At 37.7% G+C, this 27,141-nt stretch overlaps 1 protein-coding gene across 5 annotated transcripts; it reads left to right on the top strand.

Moving 5' to 3' along the window:
• Nucleotides 1–193: 193 nt before the first annotated feature.
• Nucleotides 194–27,141, top strand: PPP4R1 (protein phosphatase 4 regulatory subunit 1). Of its 5 annotated transcripts, XM_072411444.1 has the most exons (21): nucleotides 194–414; nucleotides 1,292–1,336; nucleotides 2,888–2,905; nucleotides 7,514–7,649; nucleotides 10,583–10,689; nucleotides 11,917–12,059; nucleotides 13,316–13,462; nucleotides 13,975–14,082; nucleotides 15,525–15,590; nucleotides 16,522–16,680; nucleotides 18,058–18,191; nucleotides 18,584–19,107; nucleotides 20,235–20,413; nucleotides 21,155–21,250; nucleotides 21,341–21,526; nucleotides 21,646–21,807; nucleotides 22,478–22,578; nucleotides 23,790–23,910; nucleotides 24,770–24,904; nucleotides 25,262–25,403; nucleotides 26,041–27,141. In XM_072411444.1, the coding sequence occupies exons 4-21, from the start codon at nucleotides 7,591–7,593 to the stop codon at nucleotides 26,202–26,204; spliced, it is 2,733 nt and encodes a 910-aa protein (XP_072267545.1). In that variant the 5' UTR covers nucleotides 194–414; nucleotides 1,292–1,336; nucleotides 2,888–2,905; nucleotides 7,514–7,590; the 3' UTR covers nucleotides 26,205–27,141. The 5 variants fall into 5 exon arrangements, with proteins under 5 accessions (XP_072267545.1, XP_072267544.1, XP_072267543.1 ...); XM_072411443.1 differs by lacking the exon at nucleotides 2,888–2,905 and having other exon boundaries at nucleotides 7,565–7,649; XM_072411442.1 differs by lacking the exon at nucleotides 2,888–2,905 and having other exon boundaries at nucleotides 18,587–19,107.

Below are 27,141 nucleotides of genomic sequence, written 5' to 3'. Positions count from 1 at the left end.
CCCCACATTCCCTGTACAGAGGAGGGAGACCAGCCATCCCCCACATTCCCTGTACATTGGAGTATAGGCAGCCATCCCCCACCCTGCACCCCACACACGCAGGGCGCCTCATTCTCTGTGTCTCTCGTCTGTCAGGGGATCCCTTCTACCCATAGTCCATCGGCACTCCTGGGGTCACGTGGTGTAGTCACATGACTGTGATGTCATCTCCTCCTTCAGACCTCTCCGTTTTTTGCATCTTCCGTGATTCGAGGCTGCAACTTGTGAATTATAAAAACACCACGGAGACGCATTGGGGACGTACACACCCCCCACCCCCGGTGACCGCACCCTACAACCCCCCCAGGAGCTGGGCGGAGACTGTGCGGGCTGCAGACTCCATGTAGCGGCGCGGCCTGGGGCACAAGATGGCGGGTGAGTGATAGGGCGCCGTGTGCGTGTCATAGAGAGTGTCATGTGCCGTGCTGTGCCGGGAGAGGTGCGGGGCTGGGCCTGGTATATGAGGACTGGCAGGAGGTCTCTGCTTGGGGCTGTGTGGTATTGGCAGATACCGTGCAGGGACAACACAATTCCTAGCCATGGATTCACATTCACTGCTTGCTATGGGACATTCACTGGAGGGGTCAGCCTGCTAGTGTGCATAGCCTGGCCAGGGACTTATCACAGGGACTGGGCATTGGTGCACTGATGAGCTTGGCATGGGGCACAGTGGGCATTGCTTGGCACTGTACATAGCCCGGCCTGGTCAGTAATGGGTGCTGCCTGACCCTGTGCCCGGGGGTATATCCGGCAGATGTATGTCAGGCTCTGATTGGTCATCAGCATTATATATAATGTCGCCTCCCAATCAGGAATTGCTGCTATGAGCTCTAGGGCTACGTACACACGTTAGATTTTTGTGGTTGGAAAGGATCTTTCATGATATTTTCCAATGACAAAAGCCTGAAAGATGCATGAATGAGCTCTGTATAGATGTTCTGCTCAATAGGGGGGGGGGGGGGACGAGCTAGCGGCACCCCACTGTGTCCCCCCCTTTACTTGTATTACAATTGTTCATGGATCCGCCAGGATGAATCCATGAAGGACGTTGGATGAGCGCTGTACACGCCAGATTCTTGTCCAATACTATCCCCAAATCGATAATCTGACAAAAATCATCTGACGTGTGTATGTAGCCTTATCTGAACCTTTAGGTGCATCACTTGTATAGAATGGTATGTTGGCTTTGTGTATGTGTGAGATGAGCCTGCATACATTGTCTTTGTTTCATCTTCTCTTATGTTTCTTGCAGATTTGTCGCTGCTTCAAGATGATATGCAGGAAGAGATAGATGGTTGTAAGTTCCTTTTCTTTATATTCTAATATATTGCATCCCCTAAATATACCTTCTCATCTTTATCACTGGGAAATATTCTTTATTTCAGTGATGAATCTGTACATATTTCCTTTCATTAGTGAAATCAGCTTCCCCTTGGCAAGGTTTAGCTCTTTGTAGGTCATTGGGATGTAAGGAGGGGGGGCGGGGATTGGAATAATTATCTTTTACCTTTCTGTGTCAGATATATTATCATTATGAAAGGTCACATTTTATGCACTTTACCGGTTATAAGCCTTTGTTGTGTAGACAATCAGAAGCATTGAGAATGCTGGTGGGTTCTGTGTTCTGATAGTGATGACAGCAGCTACATAATGGTGGTGGAGATGAGGGTACAGGAGCTGGGCCAGCACAGAGAATAAATAAGCACACCCAGAAGAGGAGAAGGCAGTGATAACCAAGAAGCGATAGGATCATGCTAGAGAATTAACATTTTCCCAATCATTTATGGAAAGGTAAGGTTAGTAGCAGGGTTGCCTTATACTCTGGAGGAAAAAAGTAGCAGTATACATTGTATATTTCTAGCTATTTTTGTGTAGGCTGTCACTTTAGCATACTCGGACCTGCAGTTTTTTGTGCACTGCACTTCCATCTATCTACATCTTTCCTGCCTATACAGGATTTCTCTGAAAGCCCAGCATAGCTACGCTTACATGGGCACTTCTTGCTCGGTGAGCACTTTGGCAATTTAAGTTACTGCCGTGCTCTAATGCAGCGGTTACCGGTGGTCCATTTCCCCCGTATGGACACAACCCACCCACTCTCCTATTGCAGGCTCAGACCTGCTATGGGAGAGTGGCCTGGTTCTGGCATCATGACATCACTATAGGGGAAGTTTCTTCCCCTTTGAGTAACACATGGCTCCCCACGCATGCCCGGTCTGGATTCCGTGCATTTAGTGATCCGTAGGTTCGGAAAGGTTGGTGACCACTGCTCCAGTGAAAAGACGAAGCTTGTATTACATTCACATGTATTACATTTGTGTCACAAGGGATTATGGAACATGTAGTCTTGGCCCATGAGACAGTGTGACCTTTAAATTATCAGTTCATACCCCCCAACTATGGTTCAGGGAAGTTCATCCTAAAGTTACAGAGAGAGGTGGACTTAAAGGGATATATAGACATTGCAACAAGGGTCTTCTACTAACCCCAAATGAAAGCATGTGCTTATATTTTTAGGATGATTACAATATCACAATATGTGGATTATTTATTTAATCTGCTTTCATAATTATTTAAGGAGCAAAAAACAAAACAAAACGCACCAACAGCCATCACCAGGAAGAAACTGAACAGGGAGGTTATTTCATGTAATTTCCTTTCCATAGAAATGTAAAAGAAAGCAGAAGTAAATGAAATAATGCTGCTGCATAGGTTTGAATAATACCTGTGTATTCTGTTTGAAATTGGTCTAGTGAGGAAATTTTTAGTGACAGAAGTTCTAATCTGTAGAATGATTTCACAATGATAGCCTTTTCTATCATCTTTACTGCTTGCTTTATTTTTCTAGCTGCAGAAATCCTCTGAGGTGAGTATTGGTGAAAATGTTCACATTTTGACGAGAGAATAATGTTTTAATTGGTGTTTCCAACACAATGTTATATTCAGAATGGATGTTTTCAAATTGCTGTGGAATTTGCCACCAGTTTTGTTTTGTTATCTCCAGGGTTCATGGGATCTACTAAACTCTTCCAAAGACTGATTTCCGAACTGTTCATTTTATTGTGAGAAATACTATGGCCGTCATTCTGAATATTGGGCTTGCTTTTACTTGGAATAAGTGTATGGAAAAGGACCTCTGCTTTAATTTCAACTCCACTTTGTGTCTGGATTCTGGGGTTTTGATTTAAAAATCAAGGTAGTGGACTTAGTGGGGCAGCAGTGCAGACACATCAGTGTTCTCCCCACCCCTTTTATCCGGGTGCACCACCCAGCATTTTCCGGTGACCACACAGCTGTTTTTAGGTGGTTACTGTGAAGAGCTGGATCATAATACAGAGGCTGCCACCTGCCTACTAATTCTTACCACCCGGCTGAAAAAAACTTCTGGGTTGAACACTGCACATGTATTACTGTCACAATTGGTTTCCTTCCACTGCCATATTGCCTTTAATAGGAACTTGAGCTTTGCCTTGCAGTTCTGTATTATGGCTTTTTCTCTATTTTAAAATAATTAACTGTTATTAAATATACAAAGATTGTACTAAAAGAGTGTAGTATAAACAACTTTAGAAATTTGCCCTCGGAGAGGTCCGGTGAACCCAGTTATTGCTATGTTGGTGTCCTATTCCATTGTTTAATATATTTGCTTCGTAAAAAGAGATTTTAAATTAAACTTTGACCTATAGCTTCTAGTTTGATTCCTTGACTGTAATACTTTTCTAGTCCCATGACCTGAGAAGAATCGTACAAGCACTTTTTACAGACAAGTTCTTAGCACCAGAAGTATGATTGTGCAGGTTGTGGTTCTGCAATGGTTGATGCTTTTAACCTTTCTATTTGCAACTAAGTGCATGTGTAAAATCATGCTTTTGTGACACAGTCTTTGCAGACCGTGTACGTTTGACCCGGGACCTTTTACTTACCTGACTTCTGGTTCTTTACACATTAACAAGGGACATCATGCTGCCAGAACATGCACTTGCTGTATTAATTATTCACATATGTTATCTCTTCTTTGATTTTTTTTTTTGGTGAAAGTTACATTATCGAGTTAAATAAAATATGTACTTGCTAGAACTAGATTTTCCATACGAATCGTAGGGAATAAAGGAAACTATTGCAGTTTTCCCCTACTTCCCACTTAGTAGAGATTTGCATACAGAGCCAAAAGGGAGAGGAAATCTCTTCAAGGATTCTATTTATAAAAAGGGAATCGGACATTCCTCAAACATTCCCTTGTGGGAATCAATTACTGCCATTGAAACCCATGGACCTGAAAGATTCCCTGGAGCAATTGAGGCCTAACAGTTCTGGATAGCATTTAGGAAATTTTACAGGGGTTCTAACACTTTTCTGGTTGTCTACAATTGTTTGTAAAAAAAATGCCACGTGAAACAATCATATCCTTGTTATGCATTTGAAAAGTTTGTTGGTTTAGTAGTAAGTATCTAAATAAGTCATTTAATAAGTCACATTTATGTCTGCATGACGTTTTTTTTTTATAATAGAGAGGCTTATGTTTGTCTAAATACCTCTCTTATTCATGTCCAACTAGTCATTCCTTTACATGTTTCCTATGGCCAATTATGTTTTCTTCATGATCTTGTTTCTTGGTTTGTGGTGTGACTCATTCCAAGGTACTGAGACAAGTCTGGTCAGGAGTATAAAATACAGAGTAGTAAAGATTTTTACCATGTTAGGCCATCAAAACACCTTGTATACTAAAATGTGGTTAGATAGCAAATTTAATGGGGTAATGCAAACATTTTCCCAAATGAGAGGTTTTACAACCTCTGTTTATTTCTTTCTTTTAAGTTCTTTGCATTCTCTCATTGTGAAGGATCAATTGTTGTCATGATAGTTTTCACTGGGATAAAATCTTCCATAAGAAAGACTTATTGCAGTAAGTTGTCTTTGTGAAGACCTCCTCCTAATTGAAAACAACCCCCCCCCTCATGGGACACATTGAGGATCAAAAGAAATCCCTATCAAAAATATCTAAACATAAATAGAAAAAAAACATTAGAAACCCACACTTTCAAACTTTAAAGCTGAACTCCAGGTATTTGTTAAAAATACACTTGCTGCGGGGAATCCCCTACACTGCACAGGTCAAATGCTCCTTTCTATGTAGGGTACCATAAAGAACCTTTTATACCTCATCTCTCACTCCTAAAGGCCTTACCAAAGCATCTTCTCTTCAGTGCTCCATTTGTTGTATGCTTTATTTTGACATCGTCTCATACAATGCAGGCCTGCATTGTAAAGTCGGGGCTCACCCACAACCCGAAGCATTGGAGGGAAGATTAAAAGTGTTTAATGGTCTCCTGGACAAAAACAAGCATATAAAGCCCATCTTGGGGTAAAAATGAATTCCCTTTCACCCCCACCCAACCAACCCATCCAGCGTGTACTTTTTTATTTTTACCTTTTTGAAGCACCATTTTTTCATCTAAATCCCCCATCCAAGTCTCCTAATGTGGGGGACCCCTAATCGGACACAGAATTTGTTTAGTTCCACTTTAACATTTACTTGTGGATCAACTGGCCCCTTGAAGTGCAGGTGGAGCCCCTCTGCATTACTTAATAATAGTTTTAATATAATTATTTTTTCTGCAATATGGCAGAGGTCATTATTTCATATTATTGAATTGGCTGCACATGCAACAAATTGTATGTTTTTATAAATACTATGGGGAATTTCAAGATTTAACGCAGAACTCAAATATAAAAAAAAAAGAAAGCCACGCTTTTTTTGTGCTGCTGATACAATATTTGTGTATAGTTGAGGAGAAGCTGTTCCTTCCCTGTAGGAAGCAGATGTCTTCCTAGTGCTGGCTATCATCCCGGCTCTTTCTAGTAATGGCTATTCATTTCAGGAGAAGCATTCTTTGTGTCAGTTTGATGGTATGATGTAGTGGTAAGGGAAACCTGTGCTAGACAAATATTTGTGATATGTTGACCTCTGCTTCTGAAAACGGTCATTTCCTTCCTGTTATTCTGATCTATTGGCTTTATTAATTTCTCCGTGACCCCAAACAAGTATGGATATTGGAGTCATCACTTCATTTGCTAGTAATGACAACCTGTGCTCTCTTATGTGTAGCCAAAACTTTTTTTTTTTTTTTTAAACGATTTTGAATATAGAAGGGAAGGGTCCACACCATCTCTGGTTATCTCTTTCATTGTCACCTAGTCACTTTTAATTTCCTGTTCCAAACCCCGGGACTGGAAGTTAAAAGTGGAAGTAAACCCAAAACAAAAAAAAAAAAATCACACTTCACATTAATCCCGCAGATCAGTCTATCTGTCAGGAGGTTTCTTCCTTCGCGTCGCTCCGGTATCTGTCTTCGGCCCGACGCTGACATTGTCTCCTCTCTTCTTCCGGGTTCTTCTTCCTGCGTCACCCGGTCTAACGCTGCACAAGCGCTAGATTGGGGGAAAAAACTTGTTGATCTGCAAAAGCTAAAGGGCTTCTGCCCATGACCGAGATGCTCGGGCGTGCGCAGAAGAAGCAGCCAAAAAGCCTCTCGGGATACGTGCTGTAGGTTTTTTAAAAAAAAAAAAATAAAGGGGATGTTGCACTTAGGGAAAAAACCACAAACAAACTTTTACTTTAAATAAAAGGGTTGTTTCATTTTACTATAATTCATTCTATCATTACGCATGAAGAACATGCCTGCCTAAAGCTGTATAGGCCCTGCAAGATATTTGTTTGGAATATTTTGGAATAGTTTTTTTTTATAAGATCTGTCAGGGAAAGACTTAGTCCTCACTAGTCATAGGGCATGTAGCCTTTATTTGGTGCCAAATGGTTTATTTTAACTATGTTCCATAATGTTTATTTTTGGTGCAAAGCTGCTTGGGTAAGCTTTAGACAGCATGTTGCTTGCAATAATTGTTATATCTTATTATGGCAGCAAGCAAAGGACACTAGATGTGCATGTTTATTTAATTAATTTTTTAACTTACTGCATTTTTTTTTTAAATGACACCCTTTCATTTGTTTACTTCCCTGATGATGGCTATTTTATTTTACACGCTGGGAAAAAGAGTTAAAACCAGTGCAGTGTTTTCTTGTCCCTTCTTATTCTGCCTGGCGCACTTCAATAGGAACAACACAAACACAAGTAAAATACTGATAGAGAATAAGAACCTTCTCACTCGGTTCTTTGTATTACTTTATGTTCCAATGTTGACCTCATTTAAGCTTTCCTCTTTGCTAGAGATGGACTGAGATTTGCATAATTTAAGATTTTTTTTTCACCCTCCTTATAAAATCTGAGCATGTTTGAGACTGCAAAGTCCTAGAAATCTCTCCAATGTGTTGCCTTTCAGGTCATTCTGGCACAGCTGGGGATGATCTTTGTCCAGAGCAGTGCACAGTTATGCATCACTCAGCAGCAATTCACCAGATTTTTTGCTAGTGTAATGTAACTGGATTTTCAAGCTATGTTTCTGATGTTTCTGATAGTTGGTGTGGATGACTACAGCTCAGAGTCTGATGTGATTATTATACCTTCAGCCTTGGACTTTGTCTCACAAGATGAAATGTTGACCCCACTTGGAAGGCTGGACAAGTACGCTTCAAGTGAAAATATATTTAACAGGTATGTTTTTACAAAACCATTATCTAGCTTGTGCATGTAATCTGCTGATGTTTTATTACTGAATTGTCCTAAAATACACCTTTCTTTTTATAATAGGTATTAACTAGTAGGTGAAAACATCTTTATGAGCACCCTTGAAGTATTGAAACCCTTCTAGCTTTGTTGTACACATTACATCTTCTGCTAATAATCTTCTTCAGTGTCTACCATGCTAGTTGGCTAATGTCATTGTAGTGATAGATGAGTAATGGGGTTTAGTGGAGGGTGTAAACTACTTCTTACTTTTATCATCCCGGGCCGTATTGTGCTGTTGATCTTATTGTTCCTCAAGGTTTAACCACCTGGTAGTTTCACTAATGTCTGGATTTCTGTACCAAAAGCGGTACACTGTTTTTCATGAATTTTTTTTTTAAATTGTAGACCTGTAACTTACAGAAATATGTCTGAACAAGGGTCTAGTAGATATCATGAAAATAATAAAGTTTGAAACACACAATCATGTAAAAAAAAAATTTCACTTTAATATTAAATAAAAAACACAAAAATCAGCTTAAACAATAATGCATTAATAAATAAAAAATACTGAAAATGCAATAATTCGTTATACTATATAGTAATATATTTTTCTAAAACACCTCCCTAGTGTGGTAAAGTTTAAAACAGAGTCCAACGTCACATACCTATAGACAAAACATTTGAATTTCCTGAGTTTCACTGATATCATCAGAAATCACCGAGGGACGTGTACCCGAACGATGGGTGTTCTAATTCTTTCCGTACTTCCATGCAAAAAGAAAAAAAAAAAAAAATGTATTTTAGATTGTAGGCTAAAATTCTTAGGCATGACTCACCAAAATGTCGAAAATTTAATAAATTTATTAATAAACTTTAAAAAAATTTTTATAAAACAAAAAAAAAAGAATTTTTTTTTTTTTTTTAAATATTGTATAATGCAATGTAAATGTACAGTAGCTTATATAATATATTTATAATACAATTATATAAAGATTTCTTTGTATTGGACTCAATACAGCTTTTTTGTATTGAGTTCAATACAAAGTGTTTTTCATTTCCCACCCCGCCGCCTCCCGCCCGCACAGACGCATGCAGCGACGTCACCGGGAAACCCCCGAGATCGTCACTGCACACGCCGGGAGAAGACAGAAGAGGACAGACTTCTACGGAGGAGCTGCGGGGACAAGGTAAGTATTTTTTTTTCAGTTGTAATCCGATTGTCATACAATGTTGTATGACAATCGGATTGCAATGTCACACCTGTTTATATTTTTAGCTACCCCGCACCTGGTTCAGGGTAAACGATAGTAGCAAGTTTTCTTACCCCGAACCAAGATCGGGCTAACCGCCCAGGTGGTTAATGCCCCTTGGCCTGTGTGGGAGCCAGAGCTTTTGCTCAAACTTACCTTTATTATTATCATCTATCTCCCCATTGGCTGGCCTGTGGGAGAAAAAGGGAAAATCCCACAGTTCGTTACCAGTCAACTCTGATTGGATGATGGATCAGTAAAGAAAAAAAAAAAAAAGGTCCCAACCCACATGGAGCTACACTAGTGCCATGCCACTACCCATAGCAGCTTACTGGAGGGAAAGAGGAGTCGCAACATCCCCATATACCCAAAACAACTGGGAATGTCTCTCTGGTGGGCAAGGGGGAATTGGGGTCGTGCTGAAGTCAAATGTTAAAACCCCCTTCTAACTAATCACTGGCTGGAAAAAAAGACGTTATCTGCAATTGTTTGAAGTGGTTGTGATATTCTTTATCTTGAGTTACTAGAAACATAAGCTTTTATAATGTCTTGGATCCCCTCTTCAGGCCTATATATTTATTACGGGAAGGCTTTGGTCCCTGAAGGGGACATCTAAGCCATCCAAAAAGCTTGCATTTTTTTAACTCGAGTTAGTTCATAAAGAGTATCACTTGAGCTACAAACTGTTTGCATTAATTAATGGCTAATACAGTACAAGGCTCTTCTACTGCTTTATACACTCTGTCTGGCCAAAAAAAGTCACACTTTTGGACTGTCTTTACCTTTTGATTATAGCACACATTCACCTTGGTATCATTTTGATAAGTCCCAGCAACATTTATCTCCAGAGTTGCATTCATTTTTCACTAAGATCCTGTATTAATAGTTGGAATGCTGTAGCACATCCTACATTTTCTCAATAGGGTATTGGAATATTCCCATGTCATGAAAGAAATAAATAAATCTATTGATGGAAAAAACTGGTCATTCTGTATATTCAGGTAGTCAGCTGGCCATATTTTTCTTTTGGGCTGAAGTTAGAACTGACCAACTAAATCAACCTTTAGATTGTAACCAACCACCTCATCCCCCAGGCAATGTCATTTTTGAGAAAACTTTTATTCCAGTTCCTTTTATTCCTGAATATTTAAATTACACTAGTTAGGTAAGGATTAATTAAGAAATGTCTTTTAAAAAAATCCCTGTATAATCTAGAAGTGTTTGGTCTTCGCTCATGACATTGAGTGCACCTTCTTCTTTCTTCTTTCTTCTTTCTTCTTTCTTCTTTTTTTTTTTTTTTCTAAATTGCAATTGTAAATGCAGAAGTGAAACGTTTTTCCTGTCAATTAATGTTGGTTAGTTGCCATGAAAGATCTTGAAAACTCTGTACTCTCAGAATGTAAACTGCTTATTTAGCCAGCCTAAAATTATGCCTCTTCAGCCAGCTGACCCACTCCGGTCTGTGCATCCGATTCTTTGTGGGATCCTTCTTTGGGATATGGCTAGAACTTTCAAGACCATCTTTCTTTAAGCCTTTAGTTGGTGTGCAGTTAATATTTTTTCATTTTTCAATTAATTTAGAATTTGATTTGTAACGGAGAGGATTTTTTTTTTTTTTTTGCATTTCCTTGCAAGGGTCACCCCATTTTTTTCTTTGTTTTCATTTAGACAAATGGTGGCCCGAAGCTTATTAGACACCTTGAAAGAAGTCAGTGATGACGAGAAGGACTGTATTTCTGTGTTGGAGAGAGTTACAAAACTGTCAGATGACTCAGGTATGTATTTTCACAGAAACTACAATAATCTCCCCTTGCCCTCCTGAATAATGTACCTCTAGTTGCTGACTGGCCAAACTGATGCAGCTTTGCCAAATACAAATTACTTGAGTGAAGGAGGTTCAAGAAGTAAAGCAGCAGTAATAAAAATTTTGTAAAGATATTGTTTTGCATCAATGTAGTGCAGATATTCAGCTTTGTAACAGAAAGAAGCATGGGTGCCCTTAAGTAGTGAGAAGCTTTGTTTGTGAAAACTCGTTAAGGAAATTTTTTTCATAAAAAATCATAAAATATTTTTAGTATAATGTTTTAGAGTAAAAAAAAAAAAAAAAAAAAAAAACTTTTTTAGTTCAGGAATTTATTAAAATGTCAGAATTTTTTTTTTAAAGCTAGCAATTTCCAGTTTTGAGTCTTAAGCTGCGTACACACGTCCAATTTTTATCGTTGGAAATGAATGACGAACAACCGATTGGCCAAAAATCGTTTGTAAAAAAAGTAACCAACGACGCCGACGAACGAGGATAGTCGATGAATGAACATTTGATCGATACAGGCTGTATTGTGTATGTGTGTGTGTATATGTATGTATGTGTGTGTGTGTGTATATATATATATATATATATATATATATAATTTATATTCATATATATTTATATTCACAGTGTGTATATATAATATATATATATATATATATATATATATATAGCGGAGGAGAGGGAACGTTCCCTTAACACTTCCGCTGAACATAGGGATCCACAGCAAGAGGAGGCTCAGATGCCGCATTAGGCTAGGTAAGGGTCAGGGGGCGTTAGGCCGGAACAAACTACCGGCTAGGCCGTATCTGGCCTAAAGGCCGCAGTTTTTCGACCTCTGACTTAACACAACTGTATCTAGCTCTATTTACAGAGGGCATGAATTGTAGCCAAATGTATTAAATATACAGTTATCTGCAAAGAATATAATAATATTATTAGGGGACATATTGAACATATAAATTTAGAACAGGAGGAAAGAATATGTCATAAGACATAAAACGCATGTAATTTTGTTTTTAACTTTAGGTAAACTTTAATATGTAAAAGTACCATTTGCTGAAACATAACATTCTGGTGAATATTACAATACTAGGTGAAATATTCATTCACAAATAAATACTGTTTGGTGTCCCTGGTAATGTTTATGTTAAAATTTAGATTAAAGATCTTTATTTTTCATTTTCCTGGACAGAGCCCACAGTGCGTGCCGAACTCATGGAACAAGTGCCTCACCTTGCGATGTTCTGTCAAGAGAACAGGCCTTCAATTCCCCATGCTTTTTCCAAATATCTTCTACCCATCGTAGTGCGATATCTTGCTGACCAAAATAACCAGGTTGGATTTTTTTCTTTTTGTTATATTCTTTAGGAATATTAAGTTTCTTTCAGTGGAATTTTGTGATCAACGTTACAATTTTGTGATTACATCTTGCTATACACACAGCTGCTCTTTCATTTCCAAGCTTACATTTCACCTTTTTGCCCTTCTGCAGTAATATCCTTATTTGCCATCAAATTGTGACTTTTTTTGTGTGTTACAAGAAAACTTTCTTTGTTTAGCTCTCTGTGACCCATGTCTAGGGTTCCTGTGAACATGTTTTTAAATGTATTTTAAAGTCAGCTGTTAAAAGTACAGTTACATACAGGTACACAGGAACAAGGTAAACAATTACCATGGGTCAGAAAGTGTACAGCAAACATTTTTGTCCCCCACTCTTCAGTTCTAATGTTTCTCCTAGTAAGATTTGTGAAATTATTCTGTAACTACAGACATAAAAGGTGACTTGCTGTAGATAATCCTAAATTTGTTTCTGGTAGGGTCACCCTCCAATTTTCTGTATAAATACCAAGATTTATGTTAAAAGCAATTGTACAATTTGGTTTTAGTCGAAACATTAAATGTGTCAATAAAGCTCTGCAAAGTTTCAAAGAAAAGTTGGATTTTGGTGTCTGAGTGAAAGGAGGCCTTAGTCCACTCCATTTTGAATAGATTCTGCATCTTTGTTAAGAAAAGCTTCATTGTAGAAGGGGAGAGCCAACAGTGCAAAACTGAATTCCTAGTGCCAGTTGTCACACTCCCCAGGAGAATCGGATGTCATAAACCCAAGATTTTCCTTTCTGGGGTTAGAGGCAGGAAGTTCACTAGGTGGGTATGGATGTAAAGTGCTAACTGACACCAGTAGCTCTTCATTATAAGGCATTTATAATTTCCATTTGCAGAGGAAGCTCCACATTTAAGGCAAACAAAGTCTACGATACTCATCTGCTGAGCTTGGCCTGGAGAAATGTATGATTTGTGAAAAAGGCGGTGAAGCATTTCCCGATATTGCGTTGAAGCAATGGCCTTCCATGAAAAACAATACACCCTAAGAAGTTTAGACACATCCAAGGCAGGAAAGTTATGTAGCCAGCCTGCTAGTCCTGAAGTGGTAGAGGAATAGTCCAAGAGATAATGCCAGTCAGAAACATTTTATTTTTTTAGAATTTGTGTGTGTATGTTCTAACATCTAATAATACATTTTAGAAATCTTATGCCATTTTTTTGTTTTGTTTTGTTTAAAGTCTCATTTGAATACTATGTTACTGTTTCAGGTCAGAAAGACCAGCCAGGCAGCATTGCTAGTTCTGCTTGAGCAGGAGCTCATAGAGAGGTCGGATGTAGAGAGTAAAGTATGTCCAGTGCTAATTGACCTAACTGCCCCCGACAGCAATGATGATGTCAAGACCGAAGCTGTGGCTGTGAGTTTCAACACTTCTGCCTCTTTTCAATCAGTGCCACTGAACGTTTAATTAGGATTCCATTGCTTTTCATGTGTAACTGCAGATATAATAAATGCAGACTCCCTTGTTATTCCTCTATTTTTTTTCTGCCCCCAACTTTTGTTGTATGTGGCACAATGATTAATGACTCAGATTAACCTCTGAGTAAATACTGAATTGAAAGTTGTCACTACTTCATTTTAAAATGGCTGCTAGACTTTAAATAGGCAGTTGTTGCAATGAATATTATTGTGGGGACTTGAAAGCCTATTAGTTGGAATACCCTGAAAGAATTTTATGATGAAGGGAGCACATGCAGCAGTTCACATCTTTTCTTAGAAACGTAAAGTCTTATAAATCTTTTATTGTCACTAACAAAAATGCAATGCAGGAAATTTTAGTTCCACCTTACAATGTTCTGTTAGCCATTAAAAAGGTTGCATATAAAGGCATACATTTATTTTGTGATGATGCTTTTTCCCTTTCTTTAGATAATGTGCAAAATGGCATCGATGGTGGGTAAGGATATAACGGAAAGGTTGATTCTGCCAAGATTCTGTGAGATGTGTTGCGACTGCAGGATGTTTCATGTCCGCAAGGTAAGAGCATTTATTGATATGTTGCTATAAAGTTTCCTATATAGCAATAGCTGTATAAGGAGTCATACAATTATCAATATTTTAGAAGGACGTTATAATTTTTTTGCTGAACTATAGTTCCACCTTGAGTGCAACTTAAAGTATACCATACATTTGTTTAAAACTGTTATATGCCATGAAATGGACATGGTTGGATTACTGTCACTTGGTCCAAATATGTTTTGTTTGTTTTTTTTAAATGAACTTTGAAAAATATATAGCAACAGTTATTTGATTGTACTTTGTTTGTTTTTAATGTATTATCAGGGTTTCCCACAGACTCTTTTAGCCAGGTGCATCTGGCACTTTTTAGTAACCAACCAGCTGTTTTTGCATGGTAATAAAGAGTTGGGTCACAATTTAAGAGCTGCCGGCCGCCTACAATTTCTTCCCCAAATTTCTGGGTTGAACACTGAATATGTAGTATGCAGATATTGATTTTCTAATGCAAAGGAAATGGCCACATTGTGCCTTCTTTTTGTTTCCTGCAATGCACTTCTTTCCATTGGCTTATTGCATTAAGTAGGTTAAGGAGGAATGTAACAGCTGCAACTTTGGAGCTGTATACAGCATCACTTCTTTGGACTTTCGCAGGTTTTATTAGAAATAAACTAGTATGTGCAGGTCCCTTTGGCTGACACTTTAAAAGCTGTTGCATAAAATGAGTAAGGTCTGTGAAATGGGATCATTTCCAGTTTTTGTTGGTAACATTGCTTTTCATTTAAGTTTGTTCCTGGCATTTGGAAAACATATACACCGTGCCAGTTCTTGTGTTTCCTGCACTTAACGTTTTACCAAGACTTTTTTTTCCAAGGTCCACTTTTGGTTGTTGATGCCTATCACTTATCGTGTAAAAATAACACTTCACATAAAAAAGCACAGTGGTACCAAAAACAAAAAAACATTTTATTTAAAAATATGAGTTATATTTATGTTCAATTTTTTTAATGGCTACACAACCTATTTGTTTGTAGCCTTGTTCCACTATAGCTCCGCTCTGCTTTTTTTTTTTTTTTTTTTTTTTTTTGGCCCTGAATGGCACTTAAATGTAAACAATTTTAAAGGGAAATCAGGATTACCTTTTTATGCAGATAAAGAAGAAAAAAGTTAAAATTATATTTATGTATTAGACAGTTACAGATCCTAATTGTTTTTTATTTCCATATTTATCATATATTTCCAGTCAACATATGATAACAACCCCAAATATGTGGTACCACACTTTAAAACAATGCCTCCAAGTACAATTTTAAACATGAATTCTGGGTATTATTTTAAACTAAACCTTGACCTATCTTGCGTAACGCAGCATTTTTAGCTTTTTATTTTGGTAGTTGTTTTGTAAGCTTTTATCCAGGCAGTAGTGATGGTCTTTAATCTGTGACATTATGCTTTCATTCTAGGTATGTGCAGCCAATTTTGGGGATATATGCAGCGTTGTTGGACAGGAAGCAACAGAGAAAATGCTGGTGAGTTTTGCCTTTTTGGAGACCAGTTTGGGTATAGCAAGTGTAGAAAGTCTTTTAACATTTTAGTAAGGGTTGTCAATGAAGCAGGGACAAGTTAACCTGTGGCCAACGAGGCTGAGAGAATAAACCAAGGACTATAAAGGGGCGCTTAAAGATGAACTAAACTCAAAATAAAAAAACACACCTAACTTTAATCCCGTAGATCTGTCTATCCATCGGGTGATTTCTTTGTTTGGGTCCTGATGTCGGTCTCTCCTCTTCCGGGTTTTCCTTCTTATGCCACCCAATCTCGCACTGTGCAGGCTCGAGATCGGGTGATGTAGATGGGGACAAAGATTGTCGTTCTCACGCATGCATGGTTTAGGTCTGATTTAATGTGTAAAACAGTTGTCCTTGATTGTCTTAGACCTGGCAGTGTCTTTGGTCAAGGCTCCTAAAGGATCCAAAGGTAGCCTATAAAGACTAGTGGATCACATATCAAGAGATCTCAGTTGTCTGGAAGGATAAAGACCTGGAAACAAACTCTTCTTTCATCACATGGCAGTATATAAGTACATGTGTAATAAATTAGTGAGTGACTGTAAGTTTGTAAGAGTTTGTAAAGTTGAAGCACAGTGACTGCTTCATACTCTAGGTGGTGTGGTATAGAACAATATTCTTAATATAATAATTATGACTTCTTTTAATGCTGAATGTTTATGTGATTTAGCACAGTTAGTTAAGTTTGCATGTCAGAATGCTAGTGCATCTGAATTTCCTAATGCAGTAAGCATATAGCTTGTGTGTGTGTGTGTGTGTGTGTGTGTGTGTGTGTGTGTGTGTGTGTGTGTGTGTGTGTGTGTGTGTGTGTGTGTGTGTGTGTGTATAATTTCAGATAAGTGGCTTACATGTGTTCTTCCTTTTTTTTTTCTTTTTTTTTCCCCCTCTTTAGCTGCCTCGATTCTTCCAGCTTTGTTCTGACAATGTATGGGGTGTGAGGAAGGCCTGTGCTGAGTGCTTCATGGCAGTGTCCTGTGCAACTTCTCAAGAACTCCGGCGGACCAAGTTATCTTCTCTCTTTATTAACCTAATCAGTGACCCATCTAGATGGGTATGTGTAATTTCCCTTTCTTTTTTTTTTTTTTTTTTAACCAAAATGTTAGAATGTAAGCTGTAACTGGAAAAGAAAATGACCTTTGACTCTGTAGGCAGCACCAGCATGTCAGTTGTGTTTAGTTTCAGATTTATGTATGAATCGAGTGGGAAAGGTATGGAACCCCTGTCAGGTTTTCCTCTATTCTATTGTCCGTTATAGATTTTTTTTACCTTCTGTTTCTCTGACATCTTTACCCTCCTGCCTGTTGCAAACATGGTCAGCAGAAAAGGAAGGGTGAAAGTAAAAATCTTATAATAAAGTCTCTGACAGGGCTTCTAATCTGCACCTGCTCTATTTTGCTAGGATATGCAAGAAGTAGAAATCTCTGAAAATAAAGTAAATGTGTCAGTGTTTACTTGTTATAATAATTTCACTACTTTAATGTTTTTTGCATAATTAGCTTCATAATCCCCCCCACACCTTCTCAAAAATTGGTTGGAACTGAACTGTTGGTCTAAGGCTTGAGTATTGCATGTATAATAAAGGTTATGTTCACTGCCAGGCTGCACATTCCATGATGCATTGACGGTAATCAATGCGCAAGTGCACTTGATATTACTCGCTATGTGTTGCTTCCTCCTACAAATGACAATAGAAAAGTACCAGCATAAAGGATTTTTGTGGGAAAAATTCTTAGAACTAAAAACACTGATTATATATTATATTAATTTTTATCATTTGCTTTTGATAATTCTTTAAGTCATTTCGGAAACACAACCTTCTTTTTGTTCTGCCCCAACCGCAGTCTCTTTAAACTGCTCTGTAGCATAGCGTGACTGTTAAGGGAATGCAGAGGGACAACGAATGCCTTGTTCAGTTTGGCAGAGGGAAAACTGTCATGTTTGCATTAAAGCACAATTGCTGGCAGTATGTGAAATTGCCTAATGAACTAAGGCTGTCTAGAAGGACTGTATGTGTGTTAAAATCCCCATTGAGTTTTAAATAATCCACTGCATCTGCATTCCAGAAACCTAATAATTAATGTGCTGTGGATGGGTCTTGGACCCTGAATCGGTTTTGCCACTGCTCTGAAGGATTTCTTTTCAAACAAATTTTAGCCTCTGACAGCAAGTTTGGTGGTCAAGTAATTTCCACACAACACCATATTGATGCATTATTATGTTAGGCTCTCTGTAGGTCTGTTTCAAAAAAACTTAAACACCAAAGTAAATATTTTCATTTTCAGAAAAAATGACATGATAGCAAGTAGGAATATTTATCCTCATGTTATATTTTGTGATGTGAGCCTATAGCACTGTTACGGTTTTCTGTCTTTTTGCAGCTCCCAGATGGTGCTAAAAGTTTTAATGAGAGTTATGACTTGTATCTTAGGTACGACAAGCTGCCTTTCAATCCCTTGGGCCTTTTATATCAACTTTTGCAAACCCATCCAGCTCTGGTCAGTATTTCAAAGAAGAAGAATGTAAAAACGGCAAGGATGTAAAACAAAATGAAGCTGATGAGAGGTATGTGACTCCTCCACCACGTACTGCCAAATGCAATTCTGTGTTTGTATGTATGTATGTATGTATGTATGTATGTACACATAAACAAGGGATGTGCGGATGAGAAAGCCAACATAAGACCAGTATGGGTTCCTTACTGCAGAAGAGACAAATTGGGTCTCCTGTCCTGCGAGACTGAGTTGGATTGTGTGGCAAAGCTGTATTAATCTTAAAGATTCTCAAAGAATAGAAATGTAAATCACTTGGCAGGTGAACAGGCTCCCCTGTACATATGCTTCTTTTTAGCTGACTGCCTGTAGTTCTATTTTAAGTATTTTGTCTGTCTGCATTTTTAGCAGATGATTGCATTTGTTTTACATCCGGTTCAAATATTAATAATGCTTTTCTTTTAGTAGCTCGTCGACTAAGCCCTTGCAAGAAAACACAGATAATGTGACTAAAGGAGATGCAAATGCTTTATCAGAAGAATCTTCAGTTGAATGCAGCATTGTTTCTTTTACTGTGAAATTAGACACAGACTTGGATGATGATACAGCAGATGAACAGTTTAGGGTCAACAATTACTGTAGTAACTTTATTTCACATTGCACTTTGGAGCCTTCAGATGGCTTAAACAAACCTGAGCAGAGTTCTTCAGACACAGAAGTGTCCAAGGATCTGGAAGTAGACTTTAAGGAGAAAATTGCTACTGAACAAGAGCTTTTTAATTCTTTTCATTATTGGAGGACTCCCATTCCAGAGATTGATATCGATCTGGAATTATGTCAAGCAAAAGCAGAGACAAGCTGCCCTGAAAGGCCAGTTGTCCAGAAGGTTTCATCCCCTGTATCTCCTAACATAGCCATGGCCACCAGAAACGAGCTTGAGGAGATGATTGAAAACCTGGAGCCTCATATTGATGATCCAGATGTAAAAGGTGACTACATTTGTAGCAAATTATGCATTCTGCAATTGTTCAATATTTTTTATCAGCACTTCTGCTGATAGATTGTTGTCAGGATTATTGCTGATGTTCATGCATTGATTTCAGGCAGACATGGACAAGAATGATGTAGAATTATGAGTTACACATCCACTGTCTTTAAGCAAGTATTGTGAAAAATGTGGAAAGTTTCATTTTTTCCCTAATTTTCATCCATTTCAAAACAAATCGGCCAAGACGAGCCAAAACTGCATACTGGGTTGAAATAAAAAGTTTGCCAATTTGCTTTTAGTAGGAAGCTTTTGCCTTGGGTTTTAGACACATGGTTAAAGCTCTTTAAACATGGGTGTTTGGTGCATTGGAGACTAAGCCTTACTCGTTACCTATATAGGTGCTAGTAGAAAAACCTCTAGAAAATACCAACATCAAAAAGGATGAAATGACAAGACCTTTAACCTCCTGGGTGGTTCATTTCTGTCCGGATTTATATGTCTAAAAGCTGTACATTGTCTTCATGAAAATTTATTTTACATTGCAGGCCTGTAATTCTTAGGCATAACATACTGAAATATGTCTAATATTTAATAAATGTAATAAATTTAATATTAAACGTTAAATAGAAAATGCAAAAATCTGTTAAAATAAATGCCATAAATAAATCAAAAATTGATTGTATTGGATTCAATACAGTTATTTTGTATTGAATCCAGTACAAAATAATTTGAATTTCCCGCCTCGCTCCTGCACGCACTGAGGCAAACAATAACGTCACTGGAAACTCCCGGGAAACGTCAGCGCACTCACTGGGGGACAGACACTGGAGGATGCCCATGGGACCAGGTAAGGCTTTATTTTTTTTAGCTACCTCGAGTGTGGCTCGGGTTACTGCTTTCAGCAGGTTTTTCTTCACCCTGAGCCACACCCGGGCTTACCACTCAAGAGGGTAGAGGACAAGAGGACTGTAGAATGTAGACTCCCTGAATTCAGGGAGTTATCCAGCTGTTTCGATAAAATACACTCTGGCCATGTTACATGTACATTATCTTTTTGTTTGTATGCATATCAACTATTGAGTATATCTGTTAATTGTGCTTGTGTGTTTTTTTTTTGTTTTTTTTTAGCACAAGTTGATGTCCTTACTGCTGCTCTCAAGGCATCAAGCCTAGAAACTCAGGAAAATACTAAATCCTCTCACTTGAATCGGGCAACTATAGGTCATAATGATCTGATTGAGACCGGGAGGTTAAACTGCAAGATTTCCCAGGATGACACTCTTCCTTTAATTAGTGATTCTGTGGAGGTATAACTGCAGCTGCCAAAAATAATGCCAATATTGTTCTTGTATGACAAAAAAAGTAGTAGTCAGAATGAAGAATTCATTGGTAGGAGTTTGCATCATTCAGTCCAATATAAAGATTGTAGTTATGGCATGTACTTGTAAATGCATTTACCCATTATTGTACTGGTAATAAAACTGCACTTGCTCTTATTTGCGGAGTGCAGAAACAAATCTGTATTCCAGGGTAGCTGTGTTTAGAGCAGTTAGTAATGCATAGATTTGCTACCCCAACTTGATAAGACAATTCTGTTCGTGACCTATGTACAATAAACATCTCGGCCTTCTTACCCTAAATAGCGCAAAGAAGAAAGTTCACTAGCACATATCAACCATTCTGTGAGATTTAGGAGTTAGCACTTTTTCTCTTACAACATTTTTTTAATTACCCCCTTTGTGGCTCTGTGCCATTGGGAGGAGAAGTGAGAAACCCTGCTCAAAAACCAAGGTGTTCAGACATTTGTTGGGGACCCAATCTCAGAATCCAAAGATGTTAGTAATAGTAATCTTTTTCTTGTAGTACAGGTTTATTTTCAAAACAGATTAAAAATTGCATACATTTATGCGCATATCTTGATGTATGCAAAATTTGAGCTCCTGAGTCTAGTCTCACCTTCTCACATCCACATGCTTTCTGAATGTGAATGAACAGTAAGGAAATGGCAGGGATTGGCTTTAAATTAATTTGATTCCATTTCTTCTTAGTGCATGCAATCCACACTACGCTACATACACAGCGATTCCGACTTGAGTAGCAGTAGCAGTTATAGCCCCGAAGAGGAGAAAAAATCCAAAGTTCAGGTATTTTCCTATTTCAATTTCATTCTTTTAGACTTTTCCATTACTGCTATAAGACCATAGCAAGATTAAGCCTTGTGTTTATATTACCAGGATGTTGTACCTCAGGCCTTACTGGATCAGTATTTATCTATGACTGACCCATCCCGTGCTCAGACTGTTGACACAGAGATTGCCAAGCACTGCGCCTATAGCATTCCAGGAGTGGCTCTCACACTGGGCAGACAAAACTGGCACTGCCTCAGGGACACCTATGAGACTCTAGCTGCAGACATGCAGGTAATAAAAGAACTTTTACTTTAGCTTTAATCCACCAGCTTATCAAGACTTTTCACTAGTCCTATGCATGTTTTTGTTACTAATGTATTAACTTTTTTTTTTTTTTTACTTTTTGTTAGTGGAAAGTGCGAAGGACTTTGGCATTTTCAATTCACGAACTGGCATTAATACTTGGCGATACCCTCACAGCTGCTGACTTGCTGCCAATCTTCAATGGATTTCTAAAAGATCTTGATGAAGTCAGGATAGGTGTCCTAAAGCATTTATATGACTTCTTAAAAGTATGTACTTAACCTTTTGTATGCCACTTTAGGCTTATTTAGGAGATTTTTTTGGTTTTATATTTCTACAATACTATAGGATTTTATTCACTAAGTAGGAAGATGTCTATTTTAGGAGGAACATTTTTTTCCACTAGAATCTGCTTAGAAAAGGAAAGCTAATCTTTGCATTATTAATTGATCCTGTACTCTGCTAAACACAGCTAAGAATGATTGAAGTGATTTGACTGTACCCACTGGATGCTAGAGTGCATTTGGAGGTTCAGGCACAATCTAATCATCCTTGGGCACCTTAGTTTTCCAGCAGGGCACTTATTATCCATCACCACACAGGAAGCTATGTTGAACATTCTGTGAAAAGGTGGTACTATGTACACACCTGAAGTGCACTTTGTAAGGGGAAATCCATAGTCAAACAATGTGCCTGTTAGGTTGCTGCTTTCCCCAAGACAGTAATTTATATGGCTAAAGTGCTTGATGAGATCCCCATCGTTTTCAGTATCTTTCTGTTTAAATTGTTAAACTGGGTCAAATACGAATAGAAACTTAAGATATGATTGTAGTCACTGTAATGTCTACTTTTTAAATGGATGATTTGGTTTTAAAAATGGTTGTAGGTACAAATGCTACCTACTTTACTTACACGCTGCCTTTTTATTTTGCCTTTTAGCTTCTCCAGCCTGACAAAAGAAGGGAATACCTTTATCAGCTGCAAGAATTTTTGGTTACAGACAACTGCCGCAACTGGCGATTCAGAGCAGAACTAGCAGAGTGTGTATTTATTATAACCAGGCTGGGGTTCTTGTTTTTCTTCTATAGCAAATGTGTTTGGCTGGGGAGAATTTCTGTGGGTCATACTTTCTTTTGAAGTCACAGCTTACTTCAGACTATAACCATCATGAGATAATGATGTGATAAGATCATAGAAGGGTGGTTAATGTCAGACCAATTAACCGTAAAGTTTAATCCTAATGTATGCTAACCAGATATCAGTATATCCCTGCAAATAGTTTCCTAGTGGAAAAAAAACTTTAAAAAGCTGCTCAAGTCTATAGTAGACACTGGGAATTGAACTTGCAACAAACAATGTGAAATACATTTTTATTAGAAATTCAAAAATGTCAAGAAATATCAACCCTGCACACAAATTCTAACACCAAATTAAATAGAAAGTCACGACCCAGTCATTGTCATAATATGTTCATATCAATCTAACAGAACATGAATGTAAGCATATACATTTATATTATAAAGGTCAAGCCAGCATGTCACATTTTTACCTTAGAGAGCATTTAAATTGTATGTGGCAACAATCACTATTCCTCTATCACTAGTCACACTATCGCCAATGTGACTTTGGTGGATAGATTCCAACATATATAGTTTCATTTTGCAAGAAAGATAAAGTTTAACCTCAAACTCATCTTTGTTAGCTGTACTACTTGTTTTGTGGGTTTTTCAAGATTATATGTATTCTGTTTTCCCTATACAGGTAGGTAGGGTAATAATATAGTTCAAATTTGTATCCATTAAATATCTTCTAATTATTATATAGTTATTATACAGGATACAACTATTGTAATCCTTGAATGAGTATGTCAGGATTTTATAAATGATGTTGAGCCCGAAGTGATACTTTATATGCCTTACAAATGGAACATAATCTTATGTTATTGGTGAGAACGAACAGTGACTGATTCCACATACTATTGTGACTGCTCACAATGAAGTTAGCCATTAAATACATTTACACATGGTTATATACCAGACTATGGGGATAATGTAACTTCTGCGCACGCACAAAGGATTACATCATCCAATTGAGGGAGATTTTTCCCTCTCTCTCTGGTCCCCATTACTGGGGCATGAGGTGTGGGAAGTTTCCATTGAGATTCTCACAAGCGCTCCTAAACTAAAATCCTAATGTAACCAGCTGGCTTTGTTTACTTTGTCTTCTAAACATATTTGTTTCTGTTCCACAGGCAGTTGGTCCTCCTACTTGAACTTTATAGTGCCAGGGATATTTTTGACTACTTGCTGCCTATTGCTTTGAGCCTCTGTGGGGACAAAGTATCATCAGTACGCTGGATCTCCTATAAACTGGTACGTCACCCACACTTGTTTTTAATAGAGATAAAATGCTGAATAACAGAGGACCACAGTATGACATAGTGCAACCATGTCAGGAAGAAAACCCTAGTTTTTTTTAAAGGTGAAAATATGAAGTGCAGAAATAGGCTTCTCAAGCTAAAATGATCTCAAAAGCTTTAAAAGGCAACCAAAACCTGAAAGATGTCAAAGAAAACAGAAAACTACCATTCAAATGAATAGAAGAAAAGACAAAATGATCAAAGAAGGTCTAAAGTTGCCTTAAGTACTGTTACAATTAAGTATAGTTAGGACAGAGGTGACCTGCACAACTATTAGTTACTAACCTAATACTCTTCTTATATTCATTCCCTGGCAATATATGTACCTGAACCTGCTGGTGTTATATACTAGACTTCCCATTACCCGTGTCACACTGTTGCTAAGAGTTCTAAGAAACATCTATTTACGATTCTGATTTTCAACATAATGAGGAACATGAATTTATTAAACATATCCAACTTTCTGAGATGTCATTATTTAATCACAGGTGGCATCCACTAAGTGAAAAGCCCAATCAAACTTACAGCCCACATAATGTGTGGTAATGGGCTCTGCCCTTTTTATGTCGATGTAGGAGAATAATGAGTTACTAAGAGAGTGTCATAGCAAGCTTGTGACCTCTGAGCTGTGCAGCCAGAATATAAATTGACCTATAGGTTGTCTTGCATGTTCTGTCTTTAACATTTCAGAGTGTTTTGCATTGCAAGTGTTTTGCAGCCCAATTTTCACAAAAAAAAAAAAAACAAAACTATCTATTTACACTGTATATATGAACATATCTTGGAATATTGTATGTGTTCTACTTTTGCAGGTCAGTGAAATAGTGAAGAAGTTATACTTGGCTCCTAATCCAGCATTGGCTTTAGATGTTATGAATAAACTTGTAGAACAGTTTTGCCAGAGTTCAAAATGGTCAGGAAGACAGACATTTGTGTTCATTTGCCAGGTTGGTTTTTTTATCTACTCGTGTTTTCTTACTTCTTCTTGTTATAACCGTTATAGCAGTCTTATAACTTTATACTGACAATTGCCATACTTGCCCTAATTATTATATTTTTCATTTCAATTTCAAGTTAATTCCTTTTTACACTCAAATGTCTGATCATTAAAAACTTCTCTGGTTTAACTTAAAACCAGTAGGATGTAACCAAACCAAATAAACTCGCAATCCTTTGTATTATATGAAAATGTATGTATGTGTTTGCAAACCCTTCTCTTTGGCTGTTTGCCAGGCCTATATTCACACTTATTTCATGCCTGTGTAAAATGTATATATTAATACTTTAATTTTTTTCCCCCCTAGGCCCTGATTGAAGATGACTGCCTTCCTATGGAACAATTTGCTATGCATTTAATGCCTCATCTGTTGCGGCTTGCCTCTGACAGAGTACCAAATGTCAGAGTTCTCCTTGCAAAGACCTTAAAGCAAACACTGTTGGAGAAAGGTGAACTATAGGAATTATTTGTTCACCAGTTTTAAAAGACTTCTAATTACTTGATAATCCTAAATATAAAAAAGTACAAAGAATTTCAGATAGAAGGTTCAGCTCCTACCATGTTCATTCTTTAAGTTAATTAACAATCATTTATAATATCCTACATGTAGATTTTTGTGATTCAACCCAAGAAGCACATAGGTTTGTTAGTTTAGTATTTTATATATACAATCCCAGGTCTTAAATGTTTCCTAATTTTTTAGTGGTGGTTTCAGTGGATTCCAAAGATGTAGTGATACCACTTCTTTAAATAATGGGCAGACAGGGAAGGGCTTGATGAATAAGCTGTATTGCCTAAATGCAGAAAGTAAGAGGTCATCGGCCTGTCTGTAACACAAGTTCCTGGATGACACAACTGCCTCAATAGAATTATAAAACTTAACAGACAAGACCTGTCATACGCATGTTTATAACTTCATATTTATACATTTTATTTACCTGCATATTTGCATTAAATGGCTTTTATTTCTGGTAGTAATATTTTAGGTGTTGAATTATTTTGTTTTGTTGTAGAAAGTAATTAATATTCCAATATATTTATTTCAGTGTATTCTCTTATTACAAATGATTGTGTTTTTCTTTCCAGAATACTTTTTGACTGCAGCGAATTCACACCAGGAAGCTGTGGAGCAGACAATTGTTGCTTTACAGATGGATTATGATAATGATGTCAAGTACTTTGCCAGTATACATCCTGCTAACACCAAACCTGCTGATGATGCCATGAGCACAGCATCCTCCACCTACTAACAAAGGCCGCCTAGTTTTCTAACTCAAGACAGTGTGGACCTATTAATTGTTTTCCTATTCTACATTAGTAGGGAGGAGGAAACCCAAATTCTCAGAGGATTGCCACCAAAGCCTTAAATCTTCTGTCTTCCTGAGATGTCAAGAAGCTCGAACTCTCTGATGAGTAACTTCTGTCTACTAGAGGGAACGATTGTAGTCTACATTGCCCTGATATAGCCCACATGTTCACTCTTTACATATTTCGCTGCAGGAGCTGATACTGAAATGCTGTCATATGGAGGGCTGTACATGTGCTGTGCCATAACACTTTTTTAAGCTGGTGCCCATGTTATAAATGGGTAGTAAAAGTGGCTTGTCTCATGCAGTAGCACAGTTTTAGTATCCATGGACTGTGCCCTACAGTGAATTTTGTTCATACCATTGTTCCTTATCCTTGTAGAAAATTTCCAGTATTAATTGCAATGGGGTTTTTATTAAAAAAATGTATTTCTCCCATCATTTTCTTAATATATGAATAGTTTCCTTTCGGGGGGGGTGTTAAATGAGAAAAGAAGGGTACATACCTTTTTTTTTTTTTTCTTTCTTAAGGGCTCACTGCTAACACTACACTAGAATCTGATTTTAATCATTAAATGCAGCATATTGCTGTACTTAGGCAGGCAACATTGCTGTTATGTACCTCTGTTCTAATTCGTTTTCATGCTGGTCATGGCCTGAAGAAAATGTATTGGTTCATGTACTTCAAGTCAAGTTTCTTTTTTTAACTTGATCATTGATGATCAGCTGTGAGGTGCATCACTATTGGTCTTCATATAAATGTACATATCTGCCTGTGCTCGCTGGAGTACTGCAGTCTTTAATCATGCTGTTTAAAGCTCTGTTGTAATACAAGTTTATCCGCTTGTCCGAATAAAATTTATTAATACGTTTCAAGAAA

This window comes from Pyxicephalus adspersus, chromosome 5 (assembly GCF_032062135.1).
Source record: "Pyxicephalus adspersus chromosome 5, UCB_Pads_2.0, whole genome shotgun sequence".
In the NCBI taxonomy this organism is placed as follows: domain Eukaryota; kingdom Metazoa; phylum Chordata; class Amphibia; order Anura; family Pyxicephalidae; genus Pyxicephalus; species Pyxicephalus adspersus.
Note: the sequence above shows the minus strand (reverse complement) of the source record. Positions and strands in the feature narration are given on the sequence as shown.